At 50.8% G+C, this 20678-nt stretch overlaps 1 protein-coding gene across 1 annotated transcript; it reads right to left on the reverse strand.

Annotated features, from left to right (window-relative positions):
• Positions 1 to 648: 648 nt before the first annotated feature.
• Positions 649 to 20364, reverse strand: GTSE1 (G2 and S-phase expressed 1). The gene is made up of 11 exons (XM_044915753.1): positions 20343 to 20364; positions 14233 to 14290; positions 13521 to 14130; positions 11319 to 11489; positions 10560 to 10695; positions 8251 to 8577; positions 4759 to 4831; positions 2624 to 2863; positions 1879 to 2080; positions 1205 to 1417; positions 649 to 732 (listed from the first exon to the last, which is right to left on the reverse strand). Exons 1-11 carry the CDS (start codon positions 20362 to 20364, stop codon positions 649 to 651), a joined length of 2136 nt encoding a protein of 711 aa, XP_044771688.1.
• Positions 20365 to 20678: the final 314 nt, after the last annotated feature.

Below are 20678 nucleotides of genomic sequence, written 5' to 3' on the forward strand. Positions count from 1 at the left end.
GGGGGCGCCTGGGTGGCTCAGTTGGTTAAGCGTCTGCCTTTAGCTCAAGTTATGATCTCAGGGTCCTGGGATTGAGTCCTGCGTCAGGCGCCCTGCTCAGTGGGGAGCCTGCTTCTCCCTCTGCCTCTGCCGCTCCCCCTGCTTGTGCTCTCTCTCTCTCTGACAAATAAATAAAATCTTAAAAAAAAAAAGTGTGGATTACTTAAATCTGATAGTAATAAAAACAGTTACACATGTTTGAAAATCAAGATAACCTTAAAAACCAAGCTGTGTTTTAATACATTTTCATTTATTTTACAATTTAATTTAAATCTAGAATACTTAACGTTTCATACAAACTTAATTTTAAAAATAGTCGCTTGCTATTTTACATACAAAAGATTCAAAATTCTTCACCTGGAGCAACTGAACTCCATGCTCCAGCCCGGTGCTCAGGGCAGCAGAGAGGGGAGCTGACGGGCAGCAGTGGCCTCGGGAGCCCAAAACACCCCCCAGTCCTGTAGCACCCCCTCCTCTAGGCATGGGACCTTCACTGAGGGTTGGTTTTTTCCCCCAAAATGACTTCTCCTAGATTTATTTCTAAGGGTTGAAAACCACCTTAGGACTGACAGTTCTTTTAGAAAGAGTGAAACACAAAGGACTGTATTCTCAGAACTTGAGAAGTGGAGAATCCATGTTTTCCTTGTCAGCCTCGGGACTCAGCTGGATCAGAGGAGAAGCCAAGTCTATCAGCTGCAAGACAGAAGCGACAGGAGGTGAGTGGCGTGGCCACGTTGCCCCTCGCAGCCCGTCGGCTCCCTGAAGACCCGGCTGCCCTTGAGTCCTCTGGGCCACGGCTCAGTACCACCCACCGCTCGGGCACAGGGACCCTGCAGCCGTCCCGTCTAAGAGGTTGGACGGAGGAAGTGCCACACGAAAGAAGTCGGAGTTCCCTGTTCACACAATAGGCACTGGGGGACCCTGGAGTGGTGGCGATGTGACAGCCACCCTCAGAGAGCCCTGGGCTTCCCAGGCAGGATCCCACAGCAAGCCTTGGTGAATTCCAAGCTCATGCTACCAATGGAGCGTGCCCCGAGCCGTGTCACTTTGGAAACCTCCCTGGCCACTCTCGAGGGTCACCGTGAGGCACCCTGGGATGAGGAACAAACCCAGAACGGAGCCCACCCGAGACAAGGCCTCCACGGAGCTTCCTGCTGCTCCTCACCTGTCCCACCTCCTGGGGAGGCTTGGACGCAGTGTTTCTGATCATGTCTGGAGTGTTTATCAGCAGGTCGATCAGAGGTCTACTCTCAGATCCCAGAGCCACCTGTGCTTCTGGACTATTGCAAAAGTCAATGAGAGGGATGTCGATGAGGGCTGTGCTTTCAGCTTTTGGAGTGATGGCCAGTTGGTCCAGTTTGATATCCACGAGAATAGCCTAGACAAGAACACAAGACTTAAAAGCAGTTCTAGCATCTTTGTGTCAACCACGCTGAGGAAACCTAGGAAACCCAGGGAAGGATGGGCCTTAGCGGGGAGCTGGCCGTGTGCCCGTGCTGAGTTCTCTCCTCTCTGGCCGCCTCCACACAGCCCCAGCCCATCCACTGCCCTCCGGCCCGCAGCCCACACGGGAGCTCCCGCCGACGCTCCCACTGCTGCCCTGCTTCCTACTTCCCGTCCTCTGAGCCCTGGCCCTCTCTGGTCAGACACAGGGGAGGGGTGTGGCTTCTGTGCCTGTTGGAGGCTGGAGGTCCTCACCCCCCCCCGCCCCCCCCGTACGGCTGGCCCCAGAGGCCCCGAGCACGACGGACCAAGTCCCGGAGAGCGACTCTGGGGAACGCCATGCTGAGTCGGCCCGCGGCGGGGGCAGGCTCCGCTCGTCCAGGGTAACACACGTACCTCACCAGTGGGTGTGTCTCCAGGTGGCTGGGCTGCATCCAGCACGACTTCCGTGCTGATACTTTCTGAAAGAGTCAAGCCAGTCTTTTCTGGAGAAAAGTTAAGTGCCTGTGGTACAGCTGACGGAGGGGAAAGGGACCCATCGGGAGACGAGTCCTTGCACCTAGAGGTAGCCTTGCTGTCGGTGTCCCTCGGTGCAGCTCTGCCAGACAGAAAAATGGGAAATCTGAGGAGGGGACTCCTGTCCGTCTTAGCTTGTTGGGCTAGGATTCTAGTTTTGGAGGAGGCATAAAGTGCAGCATTCCAGCCCCATCTGTGACAGCTCTGACAGCAACCGCAGGACTCTCCCAGGGACCCAGTCGCAAAGACCACACCAGACCCCAGAGCTCTGGATGTGAGCGCACCTTACAGAGCCCTCTGTCCAAAGGGCTCCTCCCAGTGAGAGGCCGTGGCCCACAGAGACACGGGATTGGGGCAGACGCTCTCCCACCTTGCCCAGCTCAGCAGCCCACCTGGGATAGGACACTCAGTGGGGACTATGATGGCGGATCAAGCAAGTGCCCTCCCTCGCTTCAGAGGGCCACTGAGAGACTCAGGTGGCCGTTGCTAAGCAGACGCAATGAACCTTGGCTGGGCTGGTTCCCAACAAGTGACTCACCCACCAGACCAGGCAGGCTTTCCAGTGTAAGAATCACCTGGGGTCTTGGGAATCTGAGACAAACTTACTGCAGCCTCTACCTCTCACCTCACTGAAGACTTTTTCTGTGGCTCAGAAGAAAGCCGCCGAGCAGGCGCACACAGAGGCGAAGCCAGAGCTCTGGGCACGGTTTTAGGGGTCATGGACGGAAGGCCGGAGAGCCGACGGCTGGCAGGTGTGGGCAGGGCTGACACGTGCTTCGTACTCATGGGGGTCCTCGTACTGCTTACAAGGCTCTGCGGGGCTGCCACCGATGAGCGTCTAGCAGGAGTGCTCTGGACAACAACCCTGGAGAAACAAAATTGGAGTCTTCAGCAGACATGACTAAAAAAAAAAAAAAAAAAAAAATCCATTCAGCCAATATGCTAATGAAGTAAAAAGTCCTGTGATTTCAACATAAAAGATAAAAGATTCAAGCCGGCCAAGCCTGTTGGAGGTCTGCTCTGGGAAGGAAGGGCTGCCCCAGCCCCCTGGGAGGCCCTGGTGCGGGCTTCTGGTTCCTCAACGAGGGGCCTCTCCACACTACCAAACGTGATGGCACCTTCCAGGTGGTGCCGTGCAGATGCACTGCGTGGGACGTTCAGAGGACATCTAAAAGTCACCTGCTGATGGGGTAGGTATTTGCAGAAGGAAATGCAGACCCACACTGGGGCCTAGCCTGGGCTCACGGGCCTGTCCAGTCATTCCCAGTGGTAAGAGCACCCAAATCACACGTGAGCACACATGAATAAATCAGGGCAGCTGCTGCTGATTTCTCACACCTCCCTCCTTCCAACCTTGGCAATACACGTGGCTCTGACGGCCAGTGAATCCTGAGCATCTCTGTGGAGCCAGCTGCTATTTTAAAATAAATAAGCCGGGGCTGTCCCAACGTGCAGCCCGCAGGAGGGCTGCGGGTGACACACCACCCATCAAGGACAATCTTTACGTGCTTCAGAAAGAGTCTGAAAACAAACTTTAATTAACATTAACTGGAAAACTGAATCACTCCAGGGGCACTGGCAGGAGGGTGGGGTGCTCTCAAGCCAAGCAGCCACTCTCTGCAGTTCTGGAACCACTGCCTTACTCCCTTTACTGCTGAACTCCAGTGAGAACAGATAAAAATGCAAACAAATGTAATCTTCAGAGTAACCCTGGGAGGCAGGAACTACCGTCCTGTTGCACAGGTGGAGGACCGAGCGACAGGGCTAAAGTGAGGCAGGCCGCGGCCGTCTGGCTATGGGTGTGAAGGGAAAGACTCACAGCATGGCTAATGCTGTAAGGGGAGGCATCCGCCCAACCCATATAGCACCTCCCAAGTTCACACTCAAGTAAATGAAAGTCCAGGGTCAAGGAAAGACTCGCAGATGGTGCAGGCTGGCCTGTGGCAGGGCCAGGATTAGGGCCCCCGCTCAGGTGTCTGAGCCATCGCTTGTCTTACCACCTATCCCACCCGAGCCCAGCCCATCCCACCCACGTGCAAAGCAGCATTCCCATCCTGGCTGCACGCAGGCCCTGGAAATGCTGCTCCCCTGGGTGAGCGTCCTCACTTCCGCTTCCGCTCGCAGTGGATGTGTGCAGAGTGGAGCAGTGCTGGGACAGGGTCCTGCCCTGGGACAGAGTGCCCACAGCCGTGCTGGGGCCAGGCCGTCAGAAAGGGCCCTCTGACCCCAGCAGATGGCAGTAAAGGGTGGCAGGGGGAGGACGGTCACCGGCCTGGGCCCCTCACGCGCGTGCGTGTGTGTTCTTACTGTTTGCAGTATCTGCTGTGCTGAGTGTGCCCCGTCCCCACTGCACAGCTGAGGAAACGAGGTCAGGACTGTCCAGGAACTTGCACTGGGTCACAGACCAGGGACAGTGGAGCCGGGATTCAAAACCAAGTCTGACTAACGACACCACACCGAGGGTTTGCACCCATGGCACAGATGAGAGCCCCCTTTTACAACAGTGGGGGTGGACGTTTCTGCCACCGGGTCAGGCCTGAGAGCCGGCACGTTACACCGCAGATGGCAAGTCTGCGACTGTTGCGAGGTGGATGGAAGTGACACTTGCCCTCGGGAGCCCAGGCCACACCCTGACAGACCAGGGCTCAGGCCAGTGGGGCCAGGCTGTGGGGTACCCCACGCATGCTTGAGAAAGCTCGGAGAGACGAGCAGGTTCCTTCTCAGAGTGATGTAAAATCAAAGGACGCGGTGACTCCTCACCTCCCCACCGACGTGCAGGACTGCGGTCTCTGGGCCCGGCAGGACATCGGCGTTGCGCTGTCCGGGGGCTCACCTGGGGCAGGAGAGGAAGCGTGTGCAGTTAGTCACATGTGGGGCAAGTGATAAACCCACCGTCTGGGGCTCTTCACCAGGGGCGACTCTCCTCAAACACTGAAGGCTCCGCTGCAGGGCCCTGTTCATGTGGTCCCCGTGTCCCCTCAACGACAGCTGGTGTCACGACCACCATGCCCGTTCCAGAGGGAGCACGCAGAGCGGGGTGTTCTGAGCAGCGTGGTGGCTCCCCGCAGCCTCGCCAGCCCTGACTTCATGGGAACAGTCTGATGCGGGGCCGATGAGAAAGGTGCTCACGAGACAGCCCTGCCCCTGACGCTGCGAGGAAAGGAGAGCCCGATTCCGGGGGAGCTGGAGGTGCCACTGAGGGCAGGAACGGGCGGCAGAGGGTGGCAGCTGGTAGGCAGCGGGATTGGCACAGGACAAGACCGGCGACAGATGGAGCCGGAGGAAAGGCAGCCATGGCTTTGGGCAGCCGGTAAGAAAGGAAGCAAGCGCTGCTGAACGCAGTCCGCGCCCTGTGCCGTGGGGCGCCCTGGAGAAGCCGCTTCTGCAAACACACTGAGCTCTCTGCTGGAATCCGCATTCTATCTCCAGGTGTGGCTTCTCCCTTGGGATCCAAACTCATACATTCAACTGCCTGCTCAACACAGCCCCACCGGAGCCCTGTGGCATCTCCAACTCAACTGGTGCAAACTGGGCCCGTGGGCTCCTCCCCAGGGCTGCTCTTCCTTGAGCCCTCCCCGATGGCGGAAGGCAGCACCCGGGTGGCCTGCGGAGGCCCCTCTCCACGCTGCCGCCTGCTCTCCCACCACCACGATCTCTAGTCCACATCACGGCAGGGCTTCTGCACGGCTCTCCCCGCTTCCATTCTTGACCACGAGGGCCTGCTTGTCCCTCGTGAGGGGGAGGCAGCTGTCGAGGGCCTAAAGCCCTGTCCCATGGTGCCCCCTGCACGGAGAGTTACTCCGAACCATTCCTCAGTCACGGGGCGCTACGCGAGCCGGCAGCACCTCACCTCTCACCTCGTTCGCTAACTTGGCTGAGGTTGCTGGTATTTGTTCAATAGCCACTCTCCTCTTCTCAGTAAGAGACGGTAGTGAGGCGGGAAGACAACATGTCTCTGCATCCCTGGCAGGCGAGCGCAGTCACATGCCTGAGGCCTGAGGGATGGGACGGAGATGGAAGCGGCACATGCAGCTTCCGGGAAGCACCCTGCTCCTCCTCACCGACCCCGCCTTCGCTGCTGACGGTGGGAAGGCTGGAGCGGGGGCAGCCATACTAGAGCACGAGGAAGAGAGGCTAAGAACAAGGCAGAGGAGGCTTCGGGGCAGTAAAGGCCACCTGCACTGGCCAGCGGTGCTGGAAACTTCCAACAGCTGCCTGGGAAGCACATCCACTCGGGAAAGGCTACAACTACCCTCTCCCTTGAGTCAGCTCTGTACAACGTTCCACATTATACACACTTCTGAGATTAATTTACCTCGACCAAACATCCACCTGCTACCTGCCAGATACCAGGCTGGTGCAGACGGGGAGAGGCCACACCAGCCCGGCAGCCTTACTGATCAGAGGAGGCTGGGGGGCGAGCATTTGGGGGGCAGACCTAGACAGGTGGGAGCTACTGAGGAAGAGCTCTAGAAATGGGGAGGGAGCCCGAGTCCCTGGCTGCGCAGGAAATAGCAGCACGCATGCAGCGTGAGACTCTGAAAGGCCATGGCAAAGACAGCCACTGGGGGCAACTGCCACCACTCACACAGGGCTGGGGGACTGCCACGTCCTTCCGGCCAGGGCGGAAACCTCGGGAGCACACAGCACGTTTGGCAGGGACTCAGACAGGCCACGTGTTCGTAGCAGGGCTGCCCGGTCCCCAGGGTAAACGGCTACTTAAGACCTGCCCCATCAAAGCTTATAAAGAATCCTCTGAAGGATCAAGTTGACCCACAATTTAAATGCCTTCCAGGGCAAGATTCAGCTCCTTAAAGCAGGATAACAAAACCCAGATATTCAAAAATTCTGAACTTACACCATCTAAGAGATGATCAACAATTATTAAACTTGGGAAGAAGCAGGAAAATGTGATCATCACCAGAAAAAAACTTAGTGGCTAGAAATGGACCCCAAAGTGACAGGGAAGATGGCATTAGAAGAAACAGTTTAAAACAACCATCATAAATACGTTCAAGAATTTAAACAAACACAATGGGGCGCCTGGGTGGCTCAGTTGTTAAGCATCTGCCTTCGGCTCAGGTCATGATCCCAGGGTCCTGGGATCGAGCCCCGCACCGGGCTCCCTGCTCTGCTGGAGGCCTGCTTCTCCCCTCTCCCACTCCCCCTGCTTGTGTTCCCTCTCTCGCTGTCTTTCCCTCTGTCAAATAAATAAAATAAAATCTTTAAAAAAAAAAGAATTTAAACAAACACTGTTAGGACAAAGATGAGGAAATTATAATATCAGAAACAAAAAATTAACTGGATGGGCTTAATCGCAAATTAGACACACTGCTGAGAAAGATGTGAATGTGAAGACATGATCCTGAAACGTCCCAACTGAAACACAAGAACCGGTGGGGAAACCCAGGGCCTCCGTGACCTACAGACCACATCGAGAGGTCTGTAATACTTGTAATTAGAGTCCCAGGAAATGAAGGGAAGCAAGAAAAAGAATCTGAAGAAAGAACAGCAAAGTTTCTTCCCCAGAATTAATACAAATATCAATCCATAGATCAAAGCAGCTCAAGAATTCCCAAGAAGGATGAACCCAAAGAAAGCCACCTCGAAATTCGTAATAATCAAAATGCTGAAACGAATAAGAAAGAGGAATTTCCGAGAGCAGCGCAGGAGCAGTGACGGGACAGGGGGGGTGACTGTGAGACAAGAATGCCACCAAGTTCTCATCTGAAATGGTGCAAGCTAGAAGATGCTAGAACAACGCATTTAAAGTGCTTTAAGAAAAAAGAAAGCTGGGGCGCCTGGGTGGCTCAGTTGGTTAGGGAACTGCCTTTGGCTCAGGTCATGATCCCGGAGTCCTGGGGTCCAGTCCCACATCGGGTTCCCCCTGCTCTGTGGGGAGCCTGCTTCTCCCTCTGCCTCTGCCTGCTACTCCCCCTACTTGTGCTCTCTCTCTCTCTCTCTCTGTGTCAAATAAATAAACAAAATCTTAAAAAAAAAAAAAAAAAGGGAAAAAGAAAGCTGGGTGCCTGGGTGGCTCAGTTGGTTAGGCGACTGCCATGGTCATGATCCTGGAGTCCCTGCTCAGCAGGGAGTCTTCTCCCTCTGACCCCCTCCCCCACTCATGCTCGCTCTCTCTCTCATTCTTTCTCAAATAAAGTCTTCAGGAAAAAAAGAAAAAAGAAAGCCGAAAACATTATATAGAATCTGTTCAATATTTTAAAACCATATGAAAAATGACCCACTCCTTACCAGTAGCAAACTTGGGGATCTTAAATTGACTTGTAGGGGTGGGCACAGCCTGCGTCCTGCAGAGTAGGTAGGAGTCACGCCTTCTCATACTCCCAGCTGTATTCAACTGACAGGGCTGGGACCAGGTGGAGCCGGAGCTCGGCCCCGGGCCTCCCTGTTCCGGTGTCCGGGCTTGGACGAGAGCTGCTGGGGTGGGCGCCTTGGCAGCCTCCGCCTTCACCTCAGCCACCGCAGCCCACTTGCTCTGCTTGCAGGGGGCACCCGAAGGGCCTGCCTGCGGAAGCAGGGAACTGCCCGTGGGAACACTTGCAGGTTCACTGGATCTAGCTGGAAGAGAAGACACAAAATCTGGCTATCACTCAAGCTGATGTCATTTTTAAATTATGAAGTTACTTAGCAAACACTTAAAAAGTTTTCAAGTGAGGAAAATTATTTATTTCGATCATGATGATTTGTATATGATGAAAGAGGACCTGTGAGCAACATTCTGTCCGCCTGTCAGGTCATGTCCTCAAACACAGGACAAGCTTGGTTGCTCATGGCTCAGCTGAGTGTGTTCTACGGTACGAATTCTAGACACATTACCAAGATGTATATAAATATATGTAAATTCAAGCTCTCCCGTCTTCCCTGATTTGTCAACAGCAGACATCTGCCCTGGCTGAGCAGCCAGGAATGGACAGTGTAGTCACACGCCCCACCCCTCTAGTCAGGGAGGTGGGGAGGGGACAGGGAGAGAAGGCGCAGTCAACCGGGTTGGTTCCTTCAAATCCCAAGGAGGCTGGGTCATAGCAATCACAGGCACTATTTAAAACAGAAAGAAGGGGCGCCTGGGTGGCTCAGTCGTTAAACGTCTGCCTTCGGCTCAGGTCATGATCCCGGGGTCCTGGGATCGAGCCCCACGTCGGGCTCCCTGCTCGGCGGGAAGCCTGCTTCTCCCTCTCCCACTCCCCCTGCTTGTGTTCCCTCTCTTGCTGTCTCTCTCTGTCAAATAAATAAATAAAATTTAGGGTTGCCTGGGTGGCTCAGTCGTTAAGTGTCTGCCTTCAGCTCAGGTCATGATCCCGGAGTCCTGGGATCTAGCCCCGCATCGGGCTCCCTGCTCCGCGGGAAGTCTGCTTCTCCCTCTCCCGCTCCCCCTGCCTGTGTTCCCTCTCTCGCTGTGTCTCTCTGTCAAATGAATAAATAAAATCTTTAAAACAGAAAGAAGATAACCCCAGGCGAGAAGTATACTCAGGTGCCAATATGCCCCACGAAGACGTCAGCCTGGGAAGCCTCCTACAGAAAAGCTCGAAGAGAAAGGCTGATGCCACAGCCCACGGCACACCGTACACACCGGCTTTACAGCGCTCCTCCCCACACGCTGGCCCGTCTGCGCACAACGCAGGAAGACACACACACACCCCGTCAGGCCCACTCAACGTCCGTCTCACAGCCTTTCCGAGTTAGCGCTGCAGCGATCCTCAGTAAAAATGGTGCCGATGCCCTGAACGTGCCAGCCACACAACTTCACCGCCCCTCATCTGACAGAACTCCCTTTCCGCCCCCGGATCACGGGCCGTGCGCCAGAGCCGCCGGGGCGGGCCCTTCGAGCACTCCTTCTAAAGCCCGTGACAGCACGGCAGGGGACACCATCCCGCCGTCTGTCCAGTTACGGAAACAACTTCAGGTCTCTTCACCACCACCGGGCAGTCGGGACTCCAAATCACATCAGTCTGATTCCAGAATTGACATTTTGTGAACCTGTCACATTCTGTGAACAAAATCCACACACGTCTACGCAGCAAATAGCACAGGACGAGAGGGGTGAGTCCTGAAGGGACTGGAAGGTGGCCTTTCCCCCCCAGCGCACTAGGGCTTCTTCCCTTTACCACTAGATGGCGCCCACGGCTTGCTAAGATGACAACTTAGCCTGATTTTCATGTTTGGGTGTGGGGATTTAAATAAATGCCAAGTTTACAAGGGTCATATGCCCTAAATGATCTGGAACAGTCCTATTTTTAAACCCTGTGTCTGATTACACATCCACGGGCCGGTCTCCGTGTCCTTGTGCGTTCGCTGGCACCGGGAGCATACATCAGCTCGGGCACTGTGCGGGCCACCCTAAACTAAAACCCCCAGCCTGAGAGCGTCTCTCCTCGGAGGAGGGGGAGCGCCGTGAGGGCAGGGACCCTGACCCACACCACAGCAAACCCTCCAGAACCTTCTGCGGAGTCTAAGTGCTTCTGTGAAAACGGTCTCAGAAGGACATCAGCACTCGGGGCCTGGCCTCGCTGGGCATGGGTGGGTCTGGGCACAGAGATCCCCACTGGCCTTACCTCTGCCGGCTGCTGGAGAAGCACACGCGCTGGAAATCACAGCCGAAACGGACCCAGAGGATGAGAACTTTCTTGAAAGACCTCCAGCACAACCAGGCGGTTTCAACAGGGTTTTCTTCAGCCCCAACTGAAACAAAATGTTAAAAAAAAAAAAAGTCATCAAAGAGTTCATGATCTACCCATTACTTTTTAATGCAAATATAGGATTTATAAATAATTGTTAATAATTTAATAACGATCATCTTGAATGTAAAGGAAAAGGCCAAGCAGTACTGCTCAAGTGTAGTCTTCAAACCTGCATGAGAAACACGTGGGACCTTGCTGAAATGCAGATTTTTGGGCTCCAACCCCGGCCCACTGAGTCCAGAGCTGCAGGGCCCAGCTTCTGGCAATTTTAACAAGTACTTCAGTGGTTCTTACGCACAGCTCAGTTTAACCACGACGCCAGGAAAGAAATAGCAGAGCTGTGGGCGGTTGTCCCCCTGCCTGTGAGCGCAGTGTCGAAGCACTGACTTCCCATCTCGTCTGAAGGAAGCAGGGAGCGAGGCAGACACAGATGCTCAGAGATGCTGACGTTCCTCAGTCCGCGGCCAGGCCGCGCTGCCTCTCACTGAGCTGCCTCACACCAGTCCCATTTTCAACCTTCCTAAACTTGATGTTAGTCGAAGACACATTTTATGTGTACAGCGCTCTGCCTCTGTATTGGCTTTGCTCACAGGCCACGCCCGCCTGCAGCCCTGGCAGACCCACCTTGTTTGCAACAGGGAGCGATCGCTTGCCTTGGACCAAGTGGCTTCCACCAGCTGGCAAGCTAGCGAGCTCCCGGGCGGCACTGGATTTGTCAGGGGGCACATCCCTGTGGGATTCCTTTTCACTGAGGATTTTCATATTGGAAGGACTGGTTGGTATCCTTTTCCTAGGCTGAAAATTTTAAGATGAAATGTGAGAGCTGTCTGGTCTTTAACAATATACAGAAGCACCAAGTCTTCGATGTAGAGCAAGCACCATCTCTCTTCCCCATGCTATACACGTTCCTCCATTCATCAACTAGATTGAAGTGAACATAGCAGCTCACTTCCTGCACCAAATTACCATGGACAAAACTGATGATGGCGTTTGCTTCCTCATTAAAAACAGAGCAGAATAATACTAAGACCGATCATTAACAGGAGAGAGAGATCCTCTAAAGCTAGTCCTCAATCAGGATTCTTATTTAAGGATGATAATGAGGAAACTGGTCTAGTAACAAAAATTTTAAAATGCTGTATGGAAAGGAATCACTCATTAAAAGGTCATTCCTTCTAGCAGAGACACTGCCCAGTTGTAATAAATCTTCTTGGAAGAGTACTGGAAGCTGTTTTTCTTTGGACAACAGAGTCAAAGAATACATGTCTGACAATATTTAGATACAAGGGCATTCATGGAACTAACCCGTTTATGTAAATAACCCCTTATGACAAGGCCAGCTGTTAAGAAGCAGTAGCAGCTCATAAAGTCATAGTGTTGAAACAACTTTCTTTTTCCTTCACAGCATTTTAAAATTGATATGCCTCACATAACATAAAATTCGCCTTTTGAAAGTGTACGTGTCAGTGGTTTTTAGCATACTCCCGGTGTTGTACAACCAGCATCAACCCAAGAACATTCTTGTTGTCCCTAAAGGAAACTGCTAGCCACTAGCAGTCACTTCCCACCCCCACCAACCGCCCCCCCCCCTCCCCCGCCTAGACAGACACTACCCTACTCCCCTCTCTACAGTTTGCTTATCACAGTCCCCTCCTATAAATGGGAGCATACAGCATGTGACCTTTTGTGTCTGGCTGCCTTCACTAAGCATGTTTTCAAGGGTCGTCCATGTTATACTATGTCCTATTATCTACTAATACTGCATCTCCTGATTGCCTGAGTCCACCTGTGTGTCACATACAGAAATCCCTACCTGGGTCCATATATGACACAGAAGACCCGTGTCACTCATTCTAGACACGTCACTTTTAGAAATTTACATCCAAACGGTCTCCAGCAAAGGGAGCTTGTATGATTAAAGGAACGGCCCCGGCTATTTAGGGGAAGAGACAGCCGGCATATCTCCTGTTCAGGCTTCAGTGGGGCAGACAAGCTGTGAGCTCGGATCGGCTTTGGGTTCTGAGGGCAGGGAGTCATGCACTACATAAGCTGTGCTTGTAGAGGGAAAAGGAGCTCCTAGGCCCTTGCTGGGTGGTTTGCACTGACCCCACACAGCACCATTCCTCCGTAACTGGCTCAGAGAGCAGAGGCCTGGGGCCCAGGTTAGCAGGGGAACTGAGAAACGGTACACGGCAGGCTCCGACCCACTGGCTCTCCTCAAAGTAGGGCTTCCTCCCCTGAGCAGAGATGCAGCAGCAAAGCCTGGAAGCAGCCGCCCTCTGACACCTTCCCTACCCGAGTGCCCTACCCCGCAAGCCTCCAGGAGCCCCAGTGCACCAGAGTTGGCTAGCCGTACCCCAAAGGCCTGCCTGCCCACTGCCACTTCCCAGGACACTCATCCATTTAATTCCTAGGAGGAAAGCGATCTAAACAAATTCACAGCTAAGGAAGATGACCAGTGGCTGTTCCAAGAGGGAATTTTTGGAAGTTGCTTGTTAATGCACACAAAATCCCTATAAGTAGAAAATCCAACGTTGTAACAAAGCAAAAGGAAAAATTTCAAATGGCATTTAGGAGGGGGTGTTTTTAAGTCATCACAAGAGGAAGGTAGCCCCGCCCCCGTCCATATCCACCCCAAACCCAGCTCTCCATGCTGTTCCTGCTCTTCATGGACTCTCTGTTCCTACACTTCTGAGTCCTCAGCACAGCTACATTTCCAAGTTTCTTCCCGTCACAGTTTCCATTAGGGCCATAAACCAAATGGGCTAAAACGCAAGGGGGCACCTGGCTCTCCAGCCAGATGTTCTGGGACATGCATGTGTCTACCTGCTCCGTGGCCACATGAATGTTTTTCCCTCTCACAGAAAAAGCTCGGGGCCGCACCAATTTGCTGATGACCTTTTTCTGAGTCCCTGCCTGTTTTGGAGGGTGAGCAGTACTTGGTTCCACTGGCAAAGAAGAGTGGGGTGAGTGTGGCCACCCCTGTGTCTGGGCGGGAGCGCTTGGCAGGACCAGGCCCGAGGGTGTCTGGGTTCCCTGAAGTGGCGGGTCCCTCAAGGGGCTGTCTGACAGGTAATAGGTCTCCCTCTTAAGTGACTTGGGGCTTTTCTTCATTTCCTTTTCTTTCTCAAATAGGCTTATTTTTAATTTTGATTCCTGTATAAATCTTTCCACGCCCTGGCTCCAAAGGTCTTCAGCTGTGACATCTTGGGCGGCCTTGTTTTTGCTCTTGCTTTCTATCTGAAAGGCCAATAAGTGAGCTTCTTTATACACTTCCACGAATTTTTCCCCAGGGAGAGGACTCCAGGTGAAGTGACTTTCCGAGGCTGGCAAAAGACGCTCTTCGGGAATGTGATGATTTAATTCCAAGCTGGCAGCAACGCATCTTTCTTTATGCCCAACGGGTCCAAAGAAGACTTCATCATCTTCATTTGCACTGTTTTAAATAAAAGGATTATTAATGACAATGGCATTTAAACGAAAGACTTTACTGAATGTGATTAAACCCAAGGCAAGGGAAGAAAACTCATCTATTTACCTTGAAGAGGACAATGAAAGATCGAAGTCAAATTTTTCATCAGCTAAGAGAAGAATGTCTGGGGGGAAAAAATCCAGCATTATTTGAGGGTTGGAGCTGACAAAGAGAAAACATCACCAGTCCCTATAGCTATAAAAACAATGACAATATTTCACTCTCCAAAGTGTACCTTATCATTATTTTAACAGTCACATTATCACAGAGGGCTCTAGATTATCAAATTTTTTTGTTTTCTTTTTAAAAAAGCATCAGCAATTCTGTGTTTGCTAAGCTGACCCAAAAGTTCAAGTCCTTACCTTTAAGATATAATCTAAAATGCATTCACCAAGTCATTCAACTAGTTTTTCAAGGCTAGATAAGATATAGACCATTTCCAAAAGACCATCTGCTTCAGGTCCCCCAGAATTAAATTCCTTGCTTACAGGGGCGCCTGGGTGGCTCAGTCGTTAGGCGTCTGCCTTCGGCTCGGGTCATGATCCCCGGGTCCAGGGATCGAGCCCCATGTCGAACCCTGTGTCAGGGTCCCTGCTCGGCAGGGAGCCTGCTTCTCCCTCTCCCACTCCCCCTGCTTGTGTTCCCTCTCTTGCTGTGTCTCTCTCTGTCAAATAAATAAATAAAATCTTAAAAAAAAATTCCTTGCTTCCAAACTACATAACACCTACTCTTCTTTCAAAAACAAATTCAGTATTATTCAAATGCACCGTTGGGACTCCATCCGTATTTGCTGACGACCATCTCTTCTTAGAGTCCACCTTGAAACCCCAGACGAAACTGCGTTTTGTACCCCCCATCCACACTTTCACCATATAGTTCCTTCACCAGCCCGGCCTGTAAGCCTGACTCCCTCTAACAAACCTCAGGCTCCAGGTTAGTGGATCTCTTTCCTGGGCAACTGCTTCCCCCCCAGCTCTCACACCCCATCCACCCCCATTCCTCCCTAGGGCCTCCCCACATCACCTAGACCTGACCTCTGTCACTCTACTGCCTTGCTGTTCTGTAATGTCCCTTTACCCTTCTGGGCTCCAACTAGATTGTAAGCTCCTCCAAGCCAGAAAATGTCTAATGCTCTCACAAATTCCCTTACATCCAGCTAAGGGCCTGGACACTTAGCAAATAATTATCGAAATGCGCTGAGCGGGTATTTCCATACTATCAAGTTTATACAGCACTTTTGCAAATCACTTCTTATTTGATCTTACAAAACAATGCAGCATGCTTATTAAAATTATAAAAATTTAAAATATACTAATATCCTAATTAGGTCCTAATTAGTCACTTCAATTATTCTTAATTACCCAATCAAGGAAAAGGTAAAAGCACAAATGCACAAATGAAATAAAAAGAAATAACCAGAGAGAGAGGAAATTAAAAGATTCATAAGCCAGCCTGCTCAACTCCATGCCCATAAACCTAAGAACTTGGCTGAAATGCCTAATTTTCTAGAAAACACTATTTTTTGTATTTAAATTACTTAAGTGGATTTATTTATAAAATGGACTCCAGAAGAGAGGGAAAAAAATCTTAATAGTTCAATTATCATAAAATAACTGCACAAATTTATTCAAGAGCTATTATCCTCAAAAGAGCACAAGAGACAGATAATTCTGTCAAGTCTTTCAAGAATGTATCATTCCAAAATTATTTAGATTGCTCCACAGGATAGAAAAAAGAAACCTTTCAACTTAACTTGTATGAAGCAAGCATAACCATACCCCAAAGCTCTAGAGTTAGCTCAGTAAAGAAAGCTACAGACCAGGCTCATAACATACAAATCCTAAATAGGAATATTAGGTAACAGAATCCACCAACACATTAAAAGAAGAAGAAGAATATATCATGACTAGGTGAAGTTTGTTTCAGGACTTCAGGACTGTAGGATGGTTTAATTTTACACAATCTAGTAACATGATTGTTACATTACTAGATCTAAAAGGAAAGCCCTACATCATGTCCATCTATGCTAATAAGACATATGAAAAAATGCAAAATACCTTGTTGACCTTAAAAGCTCTTCATAAAAAGCAATAGATATATAATAGATACATTTGATCATACAAGGAAGTATCTCTCTCCAGCCAAAAGCCAAAATTAGGTTTAATGGGATACTATCAGAAGCATTCCTTCTAAAGCCAGGAGCAAATATACTTTATCAGTCAGGACAGGCTAACTTATGCTGAAGTAACAAACAAGCCCCGAATCTCAAGTGGTGTATTTCTCACTCAAACTCTCTATCTGCTGGGGCTTGGGCCCTGCTCCACGTCCTCCTCACTGCAGAACACAGGATGATGGAGCCTGGCCTTTGTGCTAAAGAAAGGGGAAACAGCAAATTCCATACTAGTTCTTAAAGACCTAGAAGTGACACATATCACAGCATTCCCATTTCACTGGCCACCTTGCAAGTCACTTGAGCCGAATCCAACTTTAAGTGGGCAGACAAGTACAATTATACCATGTACTCAAGAGGAAAAAAAAAAAAAGTAGAAAAGAGGGAAAAAAACAGTGGAAATATTGATAAACAGCACCAAAACTACCACCTATATGTAAATTAACTCGCAAACCAGCATGAGGCTTAATGGAAATCTAAAGAGGAAATTTCATGAAAGCCGGGCACATGGCCATGATGTCTGCTCTCACGACAAGCCTGGACACTATTCTGGGTACACTAACCAATACAATCAGACAAAGGAAAGGATCTGGAGGTAAAAGTATCACAGTGCACAGATGCTATGATTACAGACACAAGAAAATCAAATAAATACTGTTACAAGTAGTGAAAGGATAAAAGCACGTGCCTGAGGGCAAATTATCACACAGTAATCGATGGCATTCATATCTACAAAGAACAGTTTGAAGATATGATGGAAAAAAAGACCTCGTTACAATAGCAGCAAAACCCACTAAATACCCGTGAATAAACCTAACAAATACGCAAGACAGATATAAAGAAAACTTAGTATAACGTAAAAGTAGCACATCAAATTAAAGGGGGAAATGGTGTATTCAAAAAGGAAAATACATATAAAAGGAAAAACAAGGGGCGCCTGTGTGGCTCAGTGGGTTGAGCGACTGACTTTTGATTTCAGCTCAGGTCGTGATCTCAGGGTTGTGAGCTTGAGTCCCACATTGGGCTCCGCGCTCAATGCATGCGGAGTCTGCTTGAGATTCTCTCGCTCCCTCCCTCTCCCCTCATTCATGCGCACGCTCTTGTGCGTGCTCTCTCTCTCTATCTCTCAAAATAGATAAATAAATCTTAAAAAAAGAAAAAAGGAACAAGAAGAAACCATGAAGAAATTATTTTATAACCTGGAGACAAGAGGTTTAACTGTGAGACCAAACTGGAAGCCATAAAAGACTAATAGTACAGTATGTAAAAAAACATTTTAAATCTGCATGGCAACAATCACCATGAGCAAAGTTAAAGAAACAATAAGCAGGGGAAAAAGTATTCGCAGCTCACATCTCAAAAGGCTCATTTTTTTTTTTTAAAGATTTTATTTATTTGACAGAGAGAGACACAGCGAGAGAGGGAACACAAGCAGGAGGAGCGGGAGAGGGAGAAGCAGGCTTCCCACGGAGCAGGGAGCCCGATGCGGGGCTCGATCCCAGGACCCTGGGATCATGACCTGAGCCGAAGGCAGATGCTTAACCACTGAGCCACCCAGGCGCCCCTCAAAAGGCTCATTTATGAACATTGCCTACAAACTGCTAAGAAAACAACCAATGATGTAATGGAAGAACTGACAAATGACAGGAACAGATGAAATAACTGATAAAATAAAACAAAACAAAAATAACCCCGAGATTCCACTTTTCACCTATGAGGTTGTCAAAAATCACAGAGTTTGGTAAAACATGCTCGAGGCTGTGGGGAACAAGACAATTCACATAGCGCTCAGGAAGGCGTCACCAGGTGGCCTGGCAGCACCTACAAAGGAAGAGGTGCACGTGTCCTCCCGCCCAGCAAGAAGACTGTGTGCGGACATCCCACAGTCACAGTGATGCTCGCTTCAGCAGCATCTGAAAAAGCAAGACACTGGACACAAACGAACGTGCACCCACAGCAGATGGGAGAAATTACAGCCCCCCTCCCCCTCCACCCCCCCCCAGATGGACCACTACCTAGGTACAAAAGAGAACAGCAGGGGCGCCTGGGTGGCTCAGTCGTTAAGCGTCTGCCTTCGGCTCGGGTCATGACCCCAGGGTCCTGGGATCGAGCCCCGCATCGGGCTCCCTGCTCAGCGGGGAGCCTGCTTCTCCCTCTCCCTCTGCCTGCCACTCTTTCTGCTTGTGCTCTCTCTCTGTCAAATAAATAAATAAAATCTTAAAAAAAAAGAAAGAGAACAGCAATAGTGCATGCGTTGATATACAAAGATCAAGATAAATTGGTGCCAAAAGCAAGATACAGCAAAGGGTTCCATCTGCTATAAAAAAAAAAGGGGCAATCAGCTAACAATGTACACATACGGTTTGCTCTTGCACAGATCAGGTCTGGAAGATCAAAGAGACCAAAGACATTGGTGGCCTTTGGAGGGGCAGCTGGGTGGCTGAGGGAGAGGCTGCGGGAAGTGGAAACGGGTAGGGTCAGATCCTGGAGGGTCTGCAAGCCATGGCAAGGAGCTTCTATTTTATCCAAAGTGCTACAGAAAGCTATGGAAGGTTTTAAGCACAAGGGTTACGATCTAACTTGTGTTTTTAAAAGGTTACCCTGGCTGCTGTGTAGACTGTATCAGAAAGGAAAAAACAGTGTCTATTGAAATCACAAATGCACACATTGGCCAAAGTGAAAAATGCACAAGGAGGTGGAGGTGAGCTAATGGGGCTGAGGCAAAAGGTGGTGGCATCTGGGTGGAGTTGGAAAGAGATAGATGGATCCAAATATATTCTGAAGGTGGAAATAGCAGTAAAGGATGATTGAATGAACCTGGCTGCTTCACAACTTAGACAGCTAGGTAAATGGAGGGGCCATTTACTTCCATGAGAGAACAAAGAGCAGGCTAAGAATGGGGTGGGAGGGGGAGCACATTGAGTTTGAAGTGCAAGACATTCAGGTGAAGATGCCAAAGAGGCAGGTGGATATAGGAATCCAGAGCTCTGGGGAAAGACTGTGCTCGAGACAAAATGTGGGCACCACTACAAAGCAGATTGAGTTTAAAGCCATGGGAACATCTGAGGGCCCCTGGGGTATGGGGGATACAAAGAGACCCTAGACCAAGTCCTGGGTAAGATTAGCTTCAGAAGACAACAGAGGAAGAGGAGCCTGCAAAGAGATGGAAAAACCAGCCAGAGAGGTGGAAGGATTTCTATTTGTATGTCAATGATGAGCATAAGCAAATGGACAGGCACAAAGTAAGGCTACCAAGGGGGGTTGGGGGTGTGACAGAGGGGTGAAGTCCTCAAGAGCAGCCAGTGGGAATTCTGCATGCACATGGAAGGGACTGGTATTTGAAAGTGAGGACACAGGCAGGAAGGAGAAAGGGGTGCAGCGGCAAATACCTTTCTAGATTCAACGAAGAAGTGATGAAACCGGCAAAGTCCCTAGGACCGTTTTAGCAGAATGGACTGTCAAGGATACCCAGTCCACCGGCCTCACATGGATGTTGTGAGGAGCAAAGGATACAAGGATGTCAACACGCTTTAGGAGAAAAATAAGAAGGTATGGCCCTTCACTCATCTCCTGAGGCTGTATTCTCACCCCGACGCTCAAGCCAGACAGGGACAGAAAAAGACAGGAAAGTCACAAAGCTTCTAAACAAACCTTAGCAAACAGAAACCAGCAATGAAAAAAAGAGGAAACATCAAATTCGATCCCACCAGTATCTGAGTGCCTACAAAGTGCCAGGCAGTGTTCCCAGCACTGGGTATATACACAGCAAGTCGGACTGGAAAGAATCCCTGCTATGATGGAAATCTGAAGCTGGGGGGAATGGGAGGCAGAAAACCGAAAACTAAAGACGCTGGATGGATGCAAGCCCCTTGAAGAAGGGACCATGAGCTTCACTGGCACAGGGTGAGCGGAATAAATACAGGACTAAGTTCTCACAGAAGCATTAACTCGACCTACATCTTCACCGAGCTCCCTGAACCACGGCGCTGCAGCGACAAGGACGTACCATTCTCCTTGGGAACATCCATCTCTGCTTCTCCGGGCTGGCTGGCTGGCTGGCTGAAGGCGCGTCGCCGGCGCGTCCTCCTTCCACGGCGAGGGCTGCCAGGGAGTCTGCGGAGAGGACGGGGTCAGCAGGTAAGCAGGTGTCGGGGCCCAGGCCCCCCGGCTCCGTCACTCCCCGGTGCCGACGGGGGCAGAGGGAGCGGGCGGCCGCGGCCAGGTCAGGGAGGGGAATGGCGGCAGGAGGCCACGGGAGGTGCAGCCAAGACCCCCCGCGCCGCACCGCCCGAGAACGCGCGCCCACAGGCCGGGAGCTCCGGGGGCCTGATCAGGACTATCC

This window comes from Neomonachus schauinslandi, chromosome 5 (genome assembly GCF_002201575.2).
Source record: "Neomonachus schauinslandi chromosome 5, ASM220157v2, whole genome shotgun sequence".
NCBI lineage: Eukaryota > Metazoa > Chordata > Mammalia > Carnivora > Phocidae > Neomonachus > Neomonachus schauinslandi.